The following is a 22,552-nucleotide window of genomic DNA, read 5'->3' on the forward strand; positions in this document are numbered from 1 at the left end:
ACAGAGATAAGCGCTTTAAATTGTTATGGCCTTCCAATCTTTTCATTAGTGTCCCTATTGAATATAATCAGGATGGTAGTTTATGCTCTTTTGTTTGTTTTATTTAACCCTGATATTTTCCAGTGAGGATTGTGGCATAAATACATCTTTCAGTGTCATTATTTTTAGAAAATACAGTTTTGGCAACTACATAATATGATTTTTGTTGGAACTATTAATATTTACAACTTTTCAATGTTGGGGGGCTCCTGGGTGGCTCAGTCAGTTAAAGATCTGCCTTCAGCTCAGGTTGTTATCCCAGGATCCTGGGATCCAGCCCTGTACCAGGCACCTGCTCAGCAGGGAGCCTGTTCCTCCCTCTGCTCCTCCTGCTTGCTTGTGATCTCACACATTCTCTCTCAAATACATAAATAACAAAAACCTTTCTGTGTTGGGCTTTTTTGTTGCTTGTGTTTTGCTGTAACAATACGGAGAATATATTTCTGTATAAACCTTTATCATTTTATACTGTTACTTAGGATAAAAGTTCAGAAGTAGAATTAATAAGTTAAAAGATGGAAACTTTCTTTAGTCTGTCCATACACCCTGTCAGTTTGCTTTCCTAAAAGGCAGTTTTTAACCTAATGTATAACAGTTTTTACCTAATGTATAAGCATCCCTACTTCCATACATACACCAGAACTGTTATCGTTTAAAAAAAAAAAAAACAGTGCTAGTTTGATAACTGGAAATGTTATCTCATTTAAACATGCATGTTTTATTTTTATTCTTTTAATTTAAATTCAATTAGCCTACATATGGTACATCATTAGTTTTTGATGTCATGTTCAGTGATTCATTATTTGCATATTACCACCCAGTACTCATCACATCACATACCCTTCTTAATGCCCATCACCCAGTTACTCCATCCCCCAACCCACCTCACTTTCCACAACCCCCCATTTGTTTCCCAGAGTCAAGAGTCTCTCATGGTTTGTCTACCTCTCTGATTTCTTCCCATTCAGTTTTCCTTCCCTTCTCCCAATGTCCTTTGTACTATTCCTTATATTCCATATAATGATAATTCTTTTTCTGATTGACCTGTTTCACTTAGCATAATACTCTCCATTTCCATCCATGTCACTGTAAATGGTAGGTATTCATCCTTTCTGATGGCTGAGTGATATTTCATTGTATATATAAACCACATCATGTTTATCCATTCATCTGCTGAAGGGCATCTCAGCTCCTTCCACAGTTTGGCTGTTGTGGACATTGCTACTTTGAACGTTGGGGTGCATGTGTCCCTTCTCCGCACTACAGCTGTATCTTAGGGGTAGATACCCAGTAGTGCAATTACTGGATTGTAGGATAGCTCTATTTTTAACTTCTTGAGGAACCTTCATACTGTTTTCAACGGTGGCTGTACTGCCAACAGTGTAAGAGGGTTCCCCTTTCTCCACAGCCTTGCCAACATTTGTTGTTCCTTGTCTTGTTAATTTTAGCCATTCTGACTGGTGTGAGGTGGTACCTCATTGTGGTTTTAATTTGTATTTCCCTGATGCTGAGTGATGTGGAGCATTTTTCCATGTGTTTTTTGGCCATTTATATGTCTTTGGAGAAGTGTCTGTTTATGTCTTCTGCCCATTTCTTGACTGGGTTATTTGTTTTATGGGTGTTGAGTTTGGTAAGTTCTTTATAGATCTTGGGTACCAGCCCTTTATCTGTTATGTCATTTGCAAATATCTTCTCCCATTCTGTAGGTTGCCTTTTAGTTTTGTTGACTATCTTTTGCCATGCAGAAGCTTTTTATCTTGATGAAGTGCCAGTAGTTCATTTTTGCTTTTGTTTCCCTTTTGTTCAGAGACCTTTCTTGCAGGAACTTGTTGTGGCCAAGGTTGAAGAGGTTACTGCTTGTGTTCGCCTCTAGGATTTTGATGGATTCCTGTCTCACATTTAGGTCTTTTATCCATTTTGAGTTTATCCTTGTGCATGGTGTAAGAGAATGATCCAGTTTCATTCTTCTGCATGTGGTTGTCCAATTTTCCCAGCCTATTTATTGAAGAAACTGTTCTTTTTTCCATTGGATATTCTTTCCTGATTTCTTGAAGATTAATTGACCTAGAATTGAGGGTCTGTTTCTAGGTTCTCTCTTCTGTTCCATTGATCTGTGTCTGTTTTTGTGCCAGTACCATGCTTTCTTGATGATCACATGCATGTTTTAAATTACTAGTTAGTTCATTAGCAGTTATATTTTGACTTTTTTGTTCATATTAATTCATTTTTCTCATTGATTTCTATGTGTTTATGATCTCTTCAAGCTGTTAATTTTTTGTCATCAAATATGTAAAAGATCCAGGAGTCATCAGCATGGAGTTAAACATATGAGAATGAAGAAGCTCTAAGGGGCAAAAAAATTCTGTGGAGAAAAGAACCTAGGACATGGCTGAGCCCTAAGGACAACCTACTCTGAAGGCTGAGCCTTAAGGACAACCTGCCCTGAAGGGTTTGGGTAAAGAGCCAGTAAAGTAAACACAATATTTGGGTTCAGAAGTTAGGAAAAGAGGACACTGAATGCTTTCTGTTCTCTTAAGTTAATTTTTTATTATGAAATCTTTTGTTTCTTCTCAGAATTAGTTAAGTAATTCATTAGTGTTAATCAGTAAAAATTGTTCTTTGATTTAAAAAAATCTCAGCTAAAGTGATGGCAGGGACTATCTTCTAAATTTTAGTTTCAGTTATTTTTCAAAGCTTTACGCTGGTGGTGGTTTTTTTTTTTAAACATTATTTGGGAACTCTGGCCTTCGTTTTATCTTTATCTCAGTCTGTGTTCTGGACAGGCATATCAGGGGTATAAGTTTAATCTTGTATTTAATTCGTAGATTGACCCTGAAGCAGTTTGGGAGAATTTGAATAAAAGTATAAGAACATAAACAATCTCCTTGATGTGTTTTTTTTTTTTCTTCTAAGTTTTTATGTGTTTTAAGATGCAAAAAAGCAAAAAAAAAAAAATCACTGTGTTCCTTTTGCTGCCCAAGACAGAAAACCAAAACAACCAGAGTTGCAGCCCCCTGTGTACTGATCAGATTCTCCCCTCCCTGCCCCCGTTATCCTAAAACTGATATTTACCCTGTATTTTTTTTTAACCTATGTCCCACATTCTTTTTTTTTTTAAAGTGTTTTAAATTTAAAGTCAATAAATTAACAAATAGTGTATTTTTAGTTCCAGAGGTAGAGTTCAGTTATTCATCAGTCTTAAATAAAACCCAGTACTCATTATATCAAGTACACTCCTTAATGTCCATCATCTGGTTGCTGTATTTCTTCAACCCCCTCCCCTCCAGCTGCCCTCAGTTTATTTCCCATGATTAAGAGTCTTGTATGGTTTGTCTCTCTCTCTCTCTGTCTGTGATTTTGTTTTTTTTTTTTTTTTCATTTATTTATTTGACAGAGAGATCACAAGTAGGCAAAGAGGCAGGCAGAGAGAGAGGGGGAAGCAGGCTCCTCACTGAGCAGAGCACCCGATGTGGGGCTCAATCCCAGGACCCTGAGATCATAACCTGAGCCAAAGGCAGAGACTTAACCCGCTGAGCCACCCAGGCGTCTCTGTGACTTTGTCTTATTTTTCCCTTCCTTCCCTTATGATCTCTGTTTTGTTTCTTAAATTCCACATATGAATGAGATCATATGGTAATTGTCTTTCTCTGATTGACTTTCACTTAGTGTAGAATCTTCTGTAGAGTTCCATCCTCCTCCTTGCCAGTGTCAAGATTTCATTTTTGTTTAATGGCTGAGTAGTATTCCATTTTGTGTGTGTGTGTGTGCATGTATGTGTGTATATATATACACACACACTACATCTTCTTTATGCATTCATCTGTTGATGGGCATCTAAGTTCTTTCCATAGTTTGGCTACTGTGGACATTGCTGCTATAAACATTGTGGTGCAAGTACCCCTTTGGATCACTACATTTGTATTTTTGGGGTAAATACCCAGTAGTGTGATTGCTGGGTCGTAGGGTAGCTTTATTTTCAACTTTTTGAGGAACCTCCCTACGGTTTTCCAGAGTGGCAGCACAAGCTTGCATTCCCACCAACAGTGTAAGTGGGCTCCTCTTTCTTTGCATCCTTGCCAACATCTGTCGTTTCCTGATTTGTTAATTTTAGCCATTCTGTGTGTGCCATATTCTGTATTTCGATCCTTTCTTGTTAATTAAACAAGTATTTACATAAACTTACTTCTTCAACTGAAATTTGGATCTAGGGAAAAGTTAAATACATGATTGTATCACTGCTTTTACTTCTCTGTTATATTTGCTTTCTCTGAAATATCCAGCTTTCGCTAGTTCCATGCTTGGTTTAATCCAGTGTTCTACCATTGTGTGATTAGTAGAACTCAGAAATCAGAGGATTTCTGAATAGTGGCTGAATTGCTTTTAGTGGTGGCAGGGAGGATGGTAAGAGTATTGGGGGTGGGGAGCAATAGGGCAAAGAGAAATAAAATGCAGCAGAAGTAATCAAATGGATTCCCTCTAAAACAACTGACTGTGGTCAATGCATAGCATCATAAGCAGCTTTCTGAAACTTTATGACTGGAGTTTTTAAACTAATTCAGTAAAGAATTGAAAAGGGGGCGATCCTTGACTCATTTGTGCAGAGTATATGACTCATTTGTACAGAATGAAAATATGTTTATGAAAGCCCACATTAGATGAATGCTGGCATCCAGCTTGATTCAGAAAAAAGTGAAAGGCCACAAATTAATGGAATATCAGCTCTCCTAATGGCATGCTGACAAGAATGTAGTAGAAAAGGGTACATGAATTGGGAGATATGGGTTGTGGACCTGGTTCGTCCATGGACTTGTGTGTTACCTTAAAACCAACTATTACAATAAACCTTGGATTTCCATTTCCTTATACTTCTCCTGAAATAGAGATGGGCAGGGTATATAGCACAGTGAGCCATATCTCCTAAGATCTTTTACTTATATAAGTTGACACAGATCTTAAGGTATTTACTCATGAAAAATTTCTTAAGGCTTACGATTTGCTAAATTTTCTTAAAATTTTAGGGGAGACATATAAGGAATTTACATAAGACAGCTGTACAAAATGGAGCTGGAGGAGCCTTATTTGTGGTAAGTAATTATTCCTATTTCTTCAGAATGGAAAGACTTGGAAATTTGGGTAAAACTGTTTTAACAATCCAAGTATCTTAAACACCAGTGTCTCATTGTGGTGATTTAAATATAGCTAATTGAACTCATTAAATTTCAAAAGATGTGTGACTCCAGTTGAACCTCTTGAGTTTAAATTGACACCAGGGTAGCCCGGAATTTAGAATATTTTTTGGTGAAATTACTATGAGCCCCAAACTGATTTCTGGTCTCACTTTGGGTTCTTAAAAATGCTGTAATTTGGGGAATCCCAAAATGGTACTAGTTTAAAACTCCTGGATCTTAGTAATACAGTGAATACATTAGTAGTTTCTTTATATTTTAGGTTTTTAGGGTTTAACTACAGGTGGAGGTCCATGAACTCTCTAGCTTAATTGTACAATTCAAAGATAAGATAATGTATCTTCTTTCTGTGATAAGATGCAGTTACCAGCGATTCATCTGGTGTTGTTTAAAGGCAATTTAGTTGACTTGTAGGATGATTTAGAGTTAGTAGTTCAGTTTTGTTAACTGAGTTATTTCCAGGCTGAATCTTAATAAATGAGTTAACCATACTATTGTGTAGATTCCTGCTTGATAGTTTTTCATGTTTGTCTAAAAGTGTTGAATTTGCCACATACTTGAGATCATTGTCCAAAGTTTCAATTTTTTCTTCTTTTATATCGTTGAAAAAGTAGAACTTTAAGAGTTAACATATTGAGGTATTCAGTTCTGTGTTCACCGAACATACTAAACATTAATTGATGTAAGTGTTAATCTCAGTGTGACTCATTTGATTTCCTGTTTACATGCCATTTCTTGTCAGTTTTTGAAGAGGGCCTGTTCTTTTTGGAGAAGAAATAAAGCTTCTTGCCATTGGCTAGTTTTTGTTATGTGGTGAAGAAATGGTGTTTTTGTACCTTCCTAAAGTAGTGGGTTCTTTTGATAATTTGATACACACTCTTTTGGAACAATGCCTGTTACATGTATACTCAAAATTTTGTGTCTTAATTTTCTAAGTCTTCCAGCAATGGTTTTTTTTTTTTTAGTAATTACACTAGAAAATCCTGTTCTCTAATCAGGTTTTTGGATTTGGTCCTAAAGCTACTTCTCTTAGTTATTAAAGAGTGATTTCTAAAACTTTTATGAAATTTTGAATTCTGTTAACAATACTTCGTTAATCATATTCATTAAATGTGTATTTAATAATTAGTCCTTGTGATGCATGGATAGATTATATAATGTGGGGATTAAAGTGAAGAGATTAAGTGATCAGTAGTAGTATAGTAATATACAAAGCTGTTCTGAGGGAGTTTTGATAATTCTGGAAAACATTTTTTCCCTTTATATAGCACAGAGATACTCCTGAGAATAACCCAGATACTCCATTTGATTTCACGCCAGAAAACTATAAGGTATGACTAAGTTAATGGTATAATTAATTTTTAAACTATTTAATATCTTCCAGATGTACTAAAACATGTGCTTTTTCTTTGATACAGAGGATAGAGGCAATTGTAAAAAACTATCCAGAAGGACATAAAGCAGCAGCTGTGCTCCCAGTCCTGGATTTAGCCCAAAGACAGAATGGATGGCTGCCCATCTCAGCTATGAACAAGGTACTAAATTCATTTTTACGAAAAGATGAGAGACTATGTATGAATTTCTTCCTTATGTAGAAATTCCTCTGATGGTTTTTAATGTCAGAATCAAGAAATTTGAGGCTTTTAATCATTTATGTTTCCTCAAATTTGTGTTTTTGTTGGTTCTCTTAATGATGTGGAGAACTGAAAAGGTAGAGCTTTTTATCCTTGCAGGAAATAATAAAGTCATTATCGTGAAAGTAGTTTTCTCTTTTTTTTCCCCTTTTTTAAGATTTTCATTCATTTATTTGACAGAGATCATAAGTAGGCAGAGAGGCAGGCAGAGCCTGGGAGGGGAGGGGGAGCAGGCTCCCCGCTGAGCAGAGCCCGACCCAATGGGCCTGATCCCAGGACCCTCAGATTGTGACCTGAGCCGAAGGCAGAGGCTTAACCCACTGAGCCATCTAGGCGCCCCTCTTTTTTCCCTTTTTGAAAGAAATGGCCATAATAAAGATAAAAGATCTTGCATGTGTATTATTTGCTGTCAAGATATTCTGAAAATAAATGTGCTGTTTAAACACAAATGATGGAGAAAAGGATCTGCTCACAGTTAATACGAATCTTCATATTATTTTGCATCTTTGGCTACAGACTTTTAATAAAATTTATATAATACATAGTATTTGATGGTACCCTAGATTTGATAATCAGCAACATACAGAAATGGTATGGGTGACCCATTTAAAGGTTAGTCTATTCATACATTAAAAAAAAATTTATTTATTTATTTGACAGACAGAGATTACAAGTAGGCAGAGAGACAGAGAGAGAGGAGGAAGCAGGCTCCCTGCTGATCAGAGAGCCTGATGCGGGGCTCGATCCCAGGACCCTGGGATCATGACCTGAGCCGAAGGCAGAGGCTTTAACCCACTGAGCCACCCAGGCACCCCTTACATATTTTTAAGACTCATTTTTTCTAATTGTGGTTTTAGCAGTAATCCACGTTTCACATTTATTCATGTTATATTAATATAACTATATTTTTGCGGGTATAGTTTATGAAGTGCCATACAAAATCATGTCTTTTTTTTTTTTACGATTTTATTATTTGACACAGAGAGAGAGATCACAAGTAGCCAGAGAGGCAGGTGGGGGTGGGGGGAAGCAGGTTCCCTGCTGAGCAGAGAGCCTGATGCAGGGCTCCATCCAAGGACCCTGAGATCATGTCCTGGGCTGAAGGTAGAGGCTTAACCCACTGGGCCACCCAGCTGCCCCCCAAAATCACATGATTCTTTTTTTTTTTTTTTTAAAGATTTTATTTATTTATTTGTCAGAGAGAGAGAGGGAGAGAGAGTGAGCACAGGCAGACAGAATGGCAGGCAGAGGCAGAGGGAGAAGCAGGCTTCCTGCTGAGCAAGGAGCCCGATGCGGGACTTGATCCCAGGACGCTGGGATCATGACCTGAGCTGAAAGCAGCTGCTTAACCAACTGAGCCACCCAGGTGTCCCGAAATCATGTGATTCTTATGAGAATCACACAGATAATAAGCTAGTATGATATAATGGAAAATACATTTGTCTTTGAGCGAAGAGATGTGGTTTTTCTGTGGACTTCCTCATCTGCAGTGAAGATTTTGAACTAGGGTAGATCTCTTGAAATTACTATGTTATGATTCCTAAGTGATAGAGTTGGGACTGGATCATTTTCAATTCAGTTGGCTGACTCTTGGCAGAGATTCTTCTATACTTCATTTCTCTTTTATACTTTTAAAATTTTATTTGGTCTACTAGGCTAGACCATTATCATCTTTCTTAAAGAACAGGAATGTCTGGGCGCCTAGGTGGCTCAGCAGGTTGGGCCTCTGCCTTCAGCTCGGGTGATGGTCTCAGGGTCCTGGGATCGAGCCCGGCGTTGGGCTCTCTGCTCAGGAGGCAGGGAGCCTGCTTCGCCCTCTTGCTCTCTGCTTGCCTCTATGCCTACTTGTGATCTCTGTCAAATAAATAAATAAAATCTTTAAAAAAAAAAAAAAAAGAATAGGAATGTCTTCAGTTGATTTAATGGAATGCCATAGGAAGATTTTAAATTTTGTTCATATCTCTTAATTTGCTTTTAACATGGTTATGGACCATTATTATTATTATTGGACTGAAAATGATACAAAGCAAGTTTGATTGGTACTATACTTAGTAAAATATAGTCAGGTGGGTTTTTTCCCAATAAATCACACTACCCTTTGGGTATTTTCTAAATTACTTAACATTGTTTTTTGTATTATAATAGCAAACTTTTTAAGTAACAGTTTAGGTATGTTTATATTTATAAATACTTTTTTCCTTGCAAAAATTTATGTTTTTAAAGATTTTTTTTTTTTTTTTAATAATCTCTATACCCAACATGGGGCTTGAACTTACAACTCTGAAATCAAGAGTTGCACACTCTATTGAAGGAGCAAGACGTGTCCCCCAAATTCATGTCCTTAATAATGGCAAATGTGTTAGAAGTCTTGCTGAATGGTAAGCTAACAGAATGACATAAAATAAATGACAACCAATGTGAAAATGTTTCACAAATATTGTCCTGTTCTCTTTAGAATTGAATGTATATGTGTCAGAGACAGGGAATAGTGTATAGAGAATAGAATCAAGATTCCATTTTTATATTTGAGACTTCTTATGTTACTGTTTCTGTGACTCCCCCCTCCCCAAAGAAGAACCCAACCTTACAATCAGAACAGTATCCAGAAGCTCACATATTAGTTCCTTAACCATTACTAAGGTGTAGAGAGAATACAGTAGCATCCCCAGGGGAGCTTTTTCAAGTTAGCCATCAGTGTTAGAGCTCCAGCATGGGTATTTTCTGGCTCCAGCATGTGTGTTTTGAGAGGGCTCCCAGATTCAGAGGTACATGCCTGGTTTAGTATCACCAAATTAAATTTTGTACTTACCTTTCACAAGTGAGCCATGGTTAGATGTTTTTTGAGAGTATATATCCTTTAGAATCTATGCTAATATGAGAAAGTTCAACATATTTGTCATCTGAAATGCCATTTAACAAACTCATCTTTCATGTCAAAACATGGAAATGTGGATAATTGTTTAAGAATGCCAGACATCAGATCTTACAACCTGATAGATTAATGATGTTAGGTCACTTGAAAAGTTGTAACCAGGTTGATAGTCATGATAGACTCTATGTGGACTGTACCTAGGATATAGCTAAAAAACCTTGTTTTCCTTAATAGACTTGGCCTGATCAAAAGAGTTGTGCTTAGATGATGATTCCCTTGGTCCTGAACTCCACTCTTGCAAAAGAAATATTTACTATGAATACCTTGATGTGATGCATAGGGAAGTACTAATCCATAAGATTTTTGTAGAGTGTTGCGATTTGAAGTAGAAGTGTTTTGGATTGTGCTGGAGAGTTACGTACATGTTGTGTATGTGATTTGTTTGCATATAAAGTATGTAGATATGTAAATCAGTATAGGCTAATAGGTGAGCTTTGATTCTCGTCCATTTCTTTGTGTTGCCATACCCCTTGCATGCAGCGTACATCCCAGTAACATCAAGGCTTTTTGAAAAATTGATGAAGGATTGAAAAAATACAAGTATTTAATTTATTGGGGCTTGGTCATCAAATTTTGCCATTTAGAAATTTCAGATTATAAAATATGAGAGTTGAAATGATCAAAGTAGAAATTCTTAACAGTGGAAGACTTAAAGATTTAGAGAAAAAGAAGATTGTTTTGCAGAGACCAGGCATGGGGTAAAGTAAAGGAGGTGCTGTAACCATTGGCTTGTGGGCTCTGTGCAATTGAAGTGTAGACGGACTTAAACCTCCAAATACCAAATACAGGTATATTTCCTCCTTATGAAGTTTTACATTTTTACCAAGTTGAAATTACGCTCTTTAAAACATACCTAAATCTCAATTAGTAAACATTGTGATTATTTAAAATTTCCTATTATTTTAGGTTGCAGAAGTTTTACAAGTACCTCCAATGAGAGTATATGAAGTAGCAACTTTTTATACAATGTATAATCGAAAGCCAGTTGGAAAGTATCACATTCAGGTCTGCACTACTACACCTTGCATGCTTCGAAACTCTGACAGCATACTGGAGGCCATTCAGAAAAAACTTGGTATGGGACACATTGTATTTATACCTTTTATGAAAAATAGGATTGTCTTTCTAGATTTGACCCATTTCTGTCTGAGTTTTCCAATGTTTGCCATCTTACTGGATCTGATCTGTACCTCACCTGTAAATTTTTGTCTTACTATAGTTGCCCGCCTTTATTTGTTCTTATTTTGTATTTTTCCTTAGTTCTCAGCCTCAAAGCTGAATTTTCACCTTTTTTCCCCATAATCATTAGGTATGTTGAAAAGTTTCTAGGGAGGGGTTTTAAAGTTTTCATTATTTAGAAATTAAGTTTCACTCATTGTGTAATGGTAGCATGTGGTACATTAAAAAGTGAGTTTACTTACTGTCCTTGTATTCTTCCAAATGAATCTTGAAACAAATAAGATAGGAGAACAGTAGGAATGCTTCAGAAAGGGAAATTTGAAATAAGATGTTATTATAGTGCCATTTATAAAATTATAAGGGCATTTTCCCATACAAAATAGCCATTGCTTCATTTATAACTCTATAAACCAAATGAAGTAAAAGGGAGGTACACTCTAATCATGTTGCTACCGAATATAAAGTAGTTGCATGTTGTAAAAATAGTTGGGTTGTATTGAGGTATATAAAACAGAAAGCTTACTTAAGTCTGCTAAAAAATTTCACCCTCACAAATTCTGATTAATAGTTGACTATAATTAGTTTTAGATTTTATGTTGTTTTGCTTATTTTCATCATAAAAAACAAATATGGTTTTTTGCTTTTTGCACTTTATTTTTGCTCTAGCATATGTATGTCTGCCTTGTTTTTCTATTACAAGTTATTCAGCAGTTACTTTCATGCACACATATCTTATGCAAAGATATTGTTCTATTGTATTACCGAGGCTATTTACAAGAACAGAATTGCTGAGTCAGATTTTACTATATTTTGCCAAAATGTCTTTGCTAAAGATATGAGAGTATCTGTTTTCCTTATAGTCTTAATGATCTTTGACATTAGCACTTTTCTGTTTTTGCCAGTCTGACATTGTGACTGATTTTAGTAGGTTATCTATCACAGTCGAAATGAAAATACTGTATTCTGATACACTGCTGTTTAACAGCAAATGCTGAAGATATGAGTCCCCTGAAATCTTGTTTTTAAGGGAATAAGTACACTTAAGAAATCCTCGAATGTTCTGGTATAATTATACAGAATTGTTTTAAGAAAGTTAATGTTCTTAAATAGTTTTTGTATACCTCTGTAATTTGTTGTTGTTTTCTTAAGCTACATTGCTATTAAAATATAATCTGATCCTTACAGTGATTATTTATATTTTCAGGAATAAAAGTTGGGGAGACTACACCTGATAAACTTTTTACTCTTATAGAGGTGGAATGTTTAGGGGCCTGTGTAAATGCACCAATGGTTCAAATAAATGACAACTACTATGTGAGTATTCCATTTAATTTAAATTAAAGTTGCATGCTCTCATATTTAAAATATTTAAATATATGGTTTTCTGTCCTGTAGATACTGGTTTCTGAATACTTGTTTAAAATAAACATGTTGGCATAAATATCCAGAAGGCTTTTTTTTTTCCTGTTTTCCAAAGTTTATTAAAAAACAAAGAATTGAAAAGCTTTGCATAAAAATGTCAAGTTTAGCTTCCACACTGTTGGCCACCAGGTTTTTAAAAATTATCTTTAAACATTTTTGCATTTAACTCTAGGAGATAATGACATATTTTAAAAACTTTTAAATTGTAAAACATAGAAAATACCCACCGAGATTTAAAAGATACTTCACCATACATACTATTACTAGGTATTATTTTTATCATCATTGTTACTATTTATAGAAATAAGCCAGTGATAAAGGTAAACCACTTCTATGCTAAGGAAATCCTATTCCTTTCACTTCCAGAGATAACCACTATCATAAATTTAGTGTGTATTCTTCCTGTAGGTGTTCTTAAACTGAGTATTTGTATCAAGCCATACTAATATATTATATTGCTTGTTCTAAAAATTTTAGAGATGGTATCATTCCTCTAAGTACCACTTTAGCTGGACTGCACAAGTTTTGATAAGTAATATTTTATCATTTCTAAAATTTTTAAATATGTATTTTTAAAAATATTTGAGAGGAAGAGAGCAAAATAGAGTGAGCATGCATGGGGTGAGGGGGAGGTGCAAAGGGAAAGGGAGAAGGGCTCAGGAGAAGGCTCGGATGGAGGGCTCAATCCCAGCACCCTGGGATCGTGACCTGAGGCGAAGGCAGACACTTAGCTGCCTGAGTCACCCAGGCACTTCTAAAATAAGCTTTTTGATTTTCCCTTTGGCTGGTGTTTTTTAGAAGTATTAGTCTCCCAAGTGTGTGGAATTTTCTAGTTCTCTTTTTAGAAGATTTCTTGCTGCCCTAATTATATATAATGGTTGTCATCCATAATATTGTTAGTTCATACTTTATAGAAACTTACTAATGAAAATTAAGCCCTGCACTGAGTGTGGATTCTTCAGGAAGGTATTTACTTTGCTTCTCTCTTGTTCCTGTAAATACTAAAGTTCCAAAAGAAAGTTCCTTTCCTTATACCCTCCCCTGTTGTTCAATGTATAAGGTTCTAGACTAGCAGTTCTTTTCAAGGGACAGTTTAATTTCCAGTTTATCCCTGAGGGAATAGCCTTTTAGGGTGTTTGGGATGTCTCTTGTAGCATGCAGCTTTGTCCCTTAACCCTTTAAGCTATGAAACTCTAAAACCAGATCTGCTTGGTGTTCCACTTGTTTTCTTTTTTTTTTTTTTAAGCTTTATTTATTTGACAGAGAGAGATCACAAGTAGGCAGAGAGATAGGCAAGCAGAGAGAGGGGGAAGCAGTCTCCTTGCTGAGCAGAGAGCTGGATGCCGGCCTCTATCCCAGGACCCGGAGATCATGACCTGAGCCGAAGGTTGGGTCTTAATCCACTGAGCCACCCAGGCGCTCCTGAGTTTTTGGCCTCTAGGTATTTCTTTCTTGTCAGCATATTTATAAAATTTAAAGTTTTTTGTTTCTTTAAAATTTTATCCAACATTTTTAGTTTTTTATAATGGTGGGGTGTTCAGTCAGGATAGCTAGTCTGCCATAATACCTGAAATGGAAATCTCCTTTTTTAAAAATTTTTTTATTATTTTTTTTATTATTTTTTTAAAGATTTTATTTATTTATTTGACAGAGAGAGATCACAAGTAGGCAGAGAGGCAGGCAGAGAGAGAGAGAGGAGGAAGCAGGCTCCCTGCTGAGCAGAGAGCCCGATGCGGGACTCGATCCCAGGACCCTGAGATCATGACCTGAGCCGGAGGCAGTGGCTTAACCCACTGAGCCACCCAGGCACCCCCTCCTTTTTTTTTAAATGAAGATGAAATTTGATTTCTCTGGCTGTTTAGATTTCTAGGGTGGTCTCATTCCCTATAGTGACTTTCTTTTTACTGATCAGAGACTGAAATTTCTTATCTTCTGTATTACCCATACTTAAAAAAAAAAAAGTCCTTTAAAAATATGGCAAGTTTTGCCTTCTCCCACATTTCTGCAGTTTACTTATAATATAGAGGGTCTTGATTTAATCAGGAATTAGACAGTCAAGACTTTGTGTGAAGCATTGTAAGTTTAGGGGTACCTAGGTGGCTGAGTGGGTTAAGCCTCTGCCTTCAGCTCAGGTCATGATCTCAGGGTTCTGGGATCAAGCCCCGCATCAGGCTCTTTGCTCAACAGGGAGCTTGCTACCCCCTCTCTCTCTGCCTGCCTGCCTACTTCTGATCTCTCTCTCAAATAAATAAATAAAATCTTAAACAAACAAACAGAAAAAGCATCGTAAGTTTAAATATAATAGCCTATGGATTTATACAAGAGACAAAGATTAGTAGTGTTATGGTCTTTTTAGCAAGGCAGTTTTTGTTTTTGTCTTTTAATCCATATCCAACATGGGGCTTGAACATAGGACCCTGAGATCAAGAGCCGCTGCTATACTGACTCAGCCAGACAGGCATTCCCAAGGCAGTTAACTTTTATGGATCTCAGTTGTCTGGTGGATAAAATGAAATAGTCATGTAAACTTTTGACTGCATAGGAAAAAACCTGCATAGGAAAAAAACCAGCTATGAAAAATACATTTTGAGGGTAGTTGGTTTAAACATGGACTTGACATTTGATAAAGGAATTATTTTTAGTTAATTGGGTGTGGTGGCATTATGTTATCTAAGAAAATGTTCTTATTCTTCGATGTCTGCTGAAGTATCAGGAGTGAAGTGTTATGATGTCTGCAACTTACTTTCAAAATGGTACAACCAAAAGTTGGGGTGCTTATGTGCTATATATAATGCAAATACAGAAAATCAAAAATTGTTGAATACAGGTGGTAGGAATATGAGTAAAACTATACACGTATAGTTTTTAAATTTTTATAATAGTTGGGGGGAGGTAAACCCATTAGATGACTTAAAGATTTCTTTTAGCTATGAGGTTCTGAACATTTGTTGAACTCTAAGCAGTTTGAAAGCAGTGTTTTATTTTTACATATGTTTAATCATTGAACAAATATTAAATAACTTCTGTATGATGAGGCACTGGAGATGCAGTGCTGAATCATGATTTCTCTGGCATAGGATCAGAGTCCTATAAAACATTTTTTTAAGTACTTAACAGTTTTAGAGAGGGAGGAGGAGTATGGTTTGGGCATTTTTCTTTTAGTTTAATCTTATCCATTCTGTTCTGACTCTTGATTAAACCTAGGGTGCAGCTAGGCACATGGGCATGTGTATCTGTGTGTTTCAATTGTATTTGTTATTTTAAATACCAGAACCCTTTCCTGAGGTAAAAATTTTATATAGGTACATAGTATATAAAATGTAGAGCTATTGTCATTGAAATGGGGAGTGGAGGGAGGACCAGGGTCATTGAGATACGTTCCAAAAATAATTTCTTTTACCTTCTGTTCAAAAATTAAGTGAATTTGGAAACAGTGAATTTTACCTGGGAAAGAAAGACTGTATCATGAGAGTATTACATCTTTAGGTTAGAGATGGATGTTAGGCATCTACTTTTATGTTACTATGACTGCCGGTGGTAATTACTATTTGCACCTCACTGTTTCTTTAAGGACATAGCATTTGTCGAGCACGTGCCATGGCACTGTTCTGTTTTATGTATTTTCTTATTGAATCCTCAAAAACATTCTTGAAGTAGGTTTACTAGTAAACAAACTTAAGGAGGCTGAATAACTTCCTGAAGATTATTAGTTATTCAGTGGTGGAGCCAGGATTCAAATGCAGAACTCTTTCACTTTAAAGTACTCCTCTGTATTGCCTCATTAGCTGCAGCTCTTCTTATATACTGCATTTAACAGTATATACTGTATATAGGAGTTAATCAGTTTCTCCTACCTTGGTGACTAACTTGGGAGCCGAGAAAGACAGACAAATAATGAACTAACTGGTATCAGGGATTTACACAGATTTCAGTAGTAGGAAGTAATTTTAATATGACTTTTAATTTTTTATCCTAGGAGGATCTGACACCTAAGGATATCGAAGAAATTATTGATGAGCTCAAAGCCGGCAAAGTTCCAAAACCTGGGCCAAGGTATGCGTTTATTTCTATATAATAAATTTTAATGGCTTAACCTAATGTATACTTAATTTAAAAAATTTTATCCCTAGGGGCACCTTGGGTGACTCAGTCAGTTAAGCATCTGCCTTCAGCTCAGGTCATAATCCCAGGGTTCTGGGATGGAATCCTCCTCGCCCCCCAGTCAGACTCCTTGCTCAGTGGGGAACCTGCTTTTCCCTCTCCCTCTGACTGCAGCTCCCCCTGCTTGCGCTCTCTATCAGATAAATAAATAAAATCTTAATTTTTTAAAAAATAAAAAATTTTATCCTTTAAGGGGTGCCTGGATGACTCAGTAAATTAAGCATTGATTTCAGCTCAGGTCATGATCTCAGGGTTGTGAGATTGAGCCCTCCATCCCAGTGCGGAGTTAGGATTCTCTCTTTCCCTCACTCAAGCCCTACCCATTACCCTCTCTCTCCCCTAAAAAAAAAAAAAAAATACTTCCTAAGTTCTTAGGAGGTGTCAGGAGCTTTGGATAGTATTGAAACCAACCTGTCATCTAAAACAACTAATTTTTTTCCCCCTCTAAAATCCTATCATATAATCATCTGGTATCTACTTGAATATTTATAGAAAAGGGAATTTACTACAAATAAAATCTGTTCCATTGTTTAAAGGTTCATACTTTGATTGACTCAAAGTTTGTTTCCCTCTAATTTCCACTTACATGTCCAGTTCTGCCCTTTGAACTGACACAAGATAACCTCTGTACCTCTTCTAAATGATAGCTTTTCAGTTACTTAAAATAGGTGTCTTCTTTTCCCCAAATCGTTTTCTCAGAATTAATGTCTACTGTTGTTTTGTTTTTTCTGACCTGGTTTTGGTTTTCCTCTTGGATAGCTTTTCTGGTTGGCTAATGACTTTAACATGGTACTAACATTAATTAGGGTATTTGAGATATGTACTGAGTAGTGCAGAGCATTGTAGGACTCTCTTCTTTGTTGTAGACATTATGCTTATAATAATGCAGCCAAATTACATCAACTTTCACTTCAGGTACATTTCACCAGTAATTGCACTTACAGTCAGTTAGAATGTCTAGATCTTTTTTAGCTTCCTGCACTGTTCACCCTGGTTGTTCCCATTCTGCAGTTGTGTTATAATTGCTTTCAATTATGAACCTGAACTTTTGCTGCTAACCTCTGTTCCATATCTAAGTGCTTATATTGCTCAGAATTTTTTCCTATTACTAGCAAGTGTTTATGTAGTTGTAAGCCCTGTGTTTTTTTCTGCTTATGCCATAGTTTTCCTTATCTCAATATAATTGTAGGTTTTAATGGCCATATAGTATTTTAATGTATTAAAAGAACTATGGTGTGCCCTTTATTCCGGTTTTAAATATGTTTTCCTGCTCTTTGTAATAAATAGCAGTTCTGTGTACTCTTTCAAGAGGTAGTGAGGGGCCCAGATATGTAAGTTGAGTTGAATGCTTAAGTATAATAAAAGTTGTTTGTTGTAGGAGTGTTTTCAGGAGGAAATGATGTGTAATCTTGTTAAAATTATTGTGCTAGTTACTGTGTAGAGAACAGTTCAAAATTTAGTTATGTTGTGGGGTAGAGGAATTATGAGTGATTCTTAGCTTTTTGGTCTGAGCACCTCAGTGGTTCCTTTAACTAAAAAGGAGATTTTGGTTTGGGAAAGAAAAGTCACTTTGTTTGGGACAGGTTAAAGTTGAGATACCTCCTAGACATCCATGGTGGAATACTGAAAGGTATATTTGAACCTGGAATTTAGGAACTAGATTAGGACTGGAAATATGAATTGGGGATTCATTGATTGTTACAGATGGTATTTAAAGCCATAAGGCTGGATGAGATTACTGGGGATGAAATTAGTTTGTTGTTGTTCTTAACATAGGATACTATAACATTATTGTATTTTAACATTAATAAAACAGTTAACTAAGTGCTACAGTTAAGCATTTTTCATATCTAATAATAGAGATGTTGCTTATCAGTAATTATACATAGTTCTTCACTGGGATTTTTTTGAGTGTTCTAGATTTGAGCCAAAAACTTCAGAATTATTGATTTCTGAACCTATTTTTTATTTCCTATGTATCACCTCTTATTTTAAAAAAGAGATGGGGCATCTGGGTGGCTCAGTCAGTTGAGGCGCCTACACTTGGTTTCAGCTCAAGTCATCATCTCAGGGTCACGGGATGGAGCCCCAAGTCAGGCTTTATGCTTAGTGCAGAGTCTGCTTAAGGATTCTCTCTCCCCCTTGCCCACCCATATGCTCTCCCTCTAAAATAAATAAATCTTTTAAAAAAATAATAAATAAAAAGCAGAGGTAAATCTACTTTTCAGTAATTGCAGAGCATCTGCCAGTGGTGTCTGTCTGTGGACATGGTAGTTCTAGAATGTCTTCCCACGTTGGAAGACAAAAACTTTTGCTCTCCTTCCTCAAGCTTTTTGGTTATACAGTATAATGAAAGAGATTGCAATGATAGTAACCAAAATATAATTATAGTTAAGACTTCAAATAAACCAAAGTTGGGCAATTTTTTTATTAGTGTTTTTATAATAAAGAGCACTCTGCCCACATATGTAAAAGTCACTCATTGTCTTTGAGTAACCAGAGATACCAAACTGGTTCAGCAGTACCTGATTTCTGAGTACCATTATCAGGTCTGTCCTGACCAAAATCAGTAAGAGTCATGTTTCTGTGTGGTTCCGAACTGCTTTTTTATGTTTTTGGTAAATGACAGGTAGAAAGGAAATACTAAACTGATGATAAGGCATTGCTTTATTTTGATATTAAATATTTGTGCTGAGATTGATATTTTCATTTTTTTTAGTACCAAAAATAACTTCTTTTAGCCTGCTTTGAAATGGCTAATTAAGAGGTAGAAGTTGTTTTTTATATGGTTAACAAAAACTAGTTTTAAATCCAATTCGAATTCTTCATATTTAGTTTTATAAAGATACCTATTTGCATTATTCTGTGATGTACAGATAATATGAGATGTAAAGAAAATAGAGGTCGTTGCTGATGGATAAGTCTAGACTATAAAGTCACTTTTTTTTTTATACTAAAAGTAGAGGGCAGTGGTGTGTATATCTCAGCAATATTAAAAGAGTAAGCACTAAACTTTCATAACTAGCTTTTCTTTAAAAAGTATTTCTAAGCCATAAACAGTGTACAGAAAGGCCAAGTTTTCTAGAATGCAAATGAGTTAAAATGAATGTACAAATAGTGTCGGAATGGCTACAAAAAACCAGATTTACCTTCTGAGTTGTAACAAAAACAAGGTAATTAATAGATGGCATTTTAAACATAACACTTGAGGTGAATCATTTTTTGTTCTTTTTATGAAGTGAAAACCCTAATGTAAATTGTGAATGGAAGGGCTAGATCCCTGCCTCTGGTGTCTGATGCATATTTACAGATAAAATGAGGGGAAGACAATATGATTAATAGATGAAACACAGTCTGTGGACTTCACAGCCTTTGTAGCATTTTAATGTGCATTTTGTGTAGGGTGAGGGAAGGAGAAAGTTTGGAAGCAGACACAAGAGGCCATTAATACACCCCCCTCCCCCGGGCAAAGTAGGTCATGGGACTATAATTACATGGAACAAACTTTACAAAAATGGACCAGATCACTCTTGAAATTACTTTTATACAAAAATCCACAATTCCTTGAAGAGTTCAGGCAGTGTGCATGATTAATTCTCCCACTTACTGTTCTCAGAACCCGTTTTTATAATCTTCCTAAAAGTAAGTTCTTTGTGTTGGTAAAGAAGGTGGGTGAGCTTAAACCATAGAGGAAACCTAGGAAAGGGAAAGAAAGGTCCTCCAAAATAATTTCATTAGTAAAGAGCAGTAGGTATTACATGTATTATTAGTTAACATAAAATAATTAACAAAGCCAAATACTGGTTTTTGGTTTTTTTTTTTTTACTAAAGTTCGATACCATTTTGCCACTTACCTACATTAATTTTAGATTCAGACAGATAGCTTGTAGTTGTTTTTTGATCTGGTTTTCAATGCAAATATATTAATTTCTGACTTCGTAGGCACTCTTCATTACAATACACAGTTAGTTACTTCCATTGTGGAATGTAATAGCTTGAAAGATCTTAAAGAATTACCTTGTTCCCTGAATAAAAAATGATTTCCTGGAGCTCTAAAAAAACTTGCAAGATTGATGACAGAATGTGAAGGGCAAAGCAAGGAGTAAAAAGATGTAAATTGAACAATTCTTCAGCTGAAATCTGTGACAGGAGCGGGTAAATTAACAAAGCCAGGAAATAGGAGGGGTGAAATAGTAGTAGGTGCTGAGCTGGGCTCTAGCAACAGAGGTCAGACAGAGGAAGAGGTGAGTGATTCCCTGGGAAAGTATGTGTGGGGGTGAACAAAAGACAGGTTGTTCTACCTCTATGCTTGCCTCTCTTCATAGATTGCTACCTAAGGACCTGTTCCTGTTTTCTTTGTGGCTGTGGGTAGCCATTCTGATCTGGAACCTGTTTTGGAAAAGTTAATACTTACTAATATTGCTTTTAAAAATATGAATACCAGTATATACTTTGTTTCCAGTGCCTCTAAGGAAACACCCTTCTAAATCTCCAAATTCCCATTTCCTTTAATACCTCTTTTATTTCCAAATCTAATGTTTGTATTCTCTTCTGTTCACTATAATGGATCTCAATCTGAGTAAAATTCAAATATAAAAAGAATAAATGTAATGCTTTTATTAAAACATTATTTTTTTAAAAAGATCTTAGAGGGAGGAAAGAATCTCAAGCAGACTTTGCGCTGAGCCCAATGTAGGGCTCCATCCCACAACCCTGAGATCGTGACTTGAGCTGAAAAGAGAGTCACATGCTTAACCAGCTGAGCCACCCAGGCACAGGATTTTTAAAAATGCCCTCTGGGTCTGCGTTAGTTTCTTATAGTTCTTAGCTCTGACCCTTGGACAGGTGGTGAAACCCCTAAGCCTTCATTTCTGATCTGTAAAATAAGGCCAGTATTACTTGTCTCATGGCATTATTTAATTTAATTTAAATGAGCTAATACATGCACACTGCTCAGTAAATGGGAAGTACTTGGTTACTTTCATATTTTTTGTATTTATGGTGAGTTTTGGTATGTCCACTTTCATATTTAACTTCTGAAAATCTTGCAGCAGTTGAAATGCTTGAATTAAATAATCCATGCAGCTTTTGGATGAAAAATAGTTACTGGGCTGTTGTGAAGTAACATTTTAAATAAAGATTTATAAATGGTAATCGTTCATAGTTTAATGTTACTTGCTCTTTTCAGGAGTGGACGCTTCTCTTGTGAGCCAGCTGGAGGTCTTACCTCTTTGACTGAACCACCCAAAGGACCTGGCTTTGGTGTGCAAGCAGGACTTTAATTTATATTCAGCTGTAAATATTGTCACTGGAGAAATAAAAAGGAATCTCCTATCTACATAAACTTTTTATATTGTTCATTTCATTGTGTATACTTAATGCTATAAGTGTCATGTTGAAACTTCAGAGTACCATTTTAGTTTTTTGCTATCTCTGGCTAACTTTGAAGACACTATTTCATAATGTAGTTAACAATCACTCAGTATCATCATTTTCAACTGCCAGGTCACTTTTATCAGTAACATTAGATTATTGTGAAGTAAAAACTATGTCAAATTTCACATATATTTTGCTTTAATTAAACCCAAGTCTTTTTTTTTTTTTTTAAGATTTTATTTGTATATTTGACAGACAGAGATCACAAGTAGACAGAGAGACAGGCAGAGAGAGAGAGGGAAGCAGGCTCCCTGCTGAGCAGAGAGCCCGATGTGGGACTCGATCCCAGGACCCTGAGATCACGACCTGAGCCGAAGGCAGCGGCCTTAACCCACTGAGCCACCCAGGCGCCCCTAAACCCAAGTCTTAACATGATCCTTCTATATACCTCGTTTACATTAGTACTCCCCTCCCTTTAAACATTTTCAGATTTACAGCACATAATTGTGACTCTATTTCCAACTAGTAAGTCATACCTCATACCTTAGAGGTCTAAGGATAAAGCAGTTACCTCTAGAAGTAGTGTTCTATCATTTTTATGAAAGAGAGGCACTTTGTTTTTG

The 22,552-nt window shown here is 36.0% G+C and overlaps 1 protein-coding gene across 1 annotated transcript in view; it reads left to right on the top strand.

The window, feature by feature from the left end:
• NDUFV2 (NADH:ubiquinone oxidoreductase core subunit V2) overlaps positions 1–21,897 on the top strand; it is a 34,446-nt gene extending 12,549 nt beyond the window's left edge. The window contains exons 2-8 of the mRNA XM_044243395.1: positions 5,058–5,123; positions 6,494–6,556; positions 6,644–6,760; positions 10,698–10,866; positions 12,175–12,284; positions 16,369–16,445; positions 21,742–21,897. Coding sequence (XP_044099330.1) covers positions 5,058–5,123; positions 6,494–6,556; positions 6,644–6,760; positions 10,698–10,866; positions 12,175–12,284; positions 16,369–16,445; positions 21,742–21,835 — 696 coding nt within the window. The 3' untranslated portion in view covers positions 21,836–21,897. The remainder of the gene's footprint in view (positions 1–5,057; positions 5,124–6,493; positions 6,557–6,643; positions 6,761–10,697; positions 10,867–12,174; positions 12,285–16,368; positions 16,446–21,741) is intronic.
• Positions 21,898–22,552: the final 655 nt, after the last annotated feature.

Source organism: Neovison vison, chromosome 3, assembly GCF_020171115.1.
Source record: "Neovison vison isolate M4711 chromosome 3, ASM_NN_V1, whole genome shotgun sequence".
Taxonomy (NCBI): Eukaryota; Metazoa; Chordata; class Mammalia; order Carnivora; family Mustelidae; genus Neogale; species Neogale vison.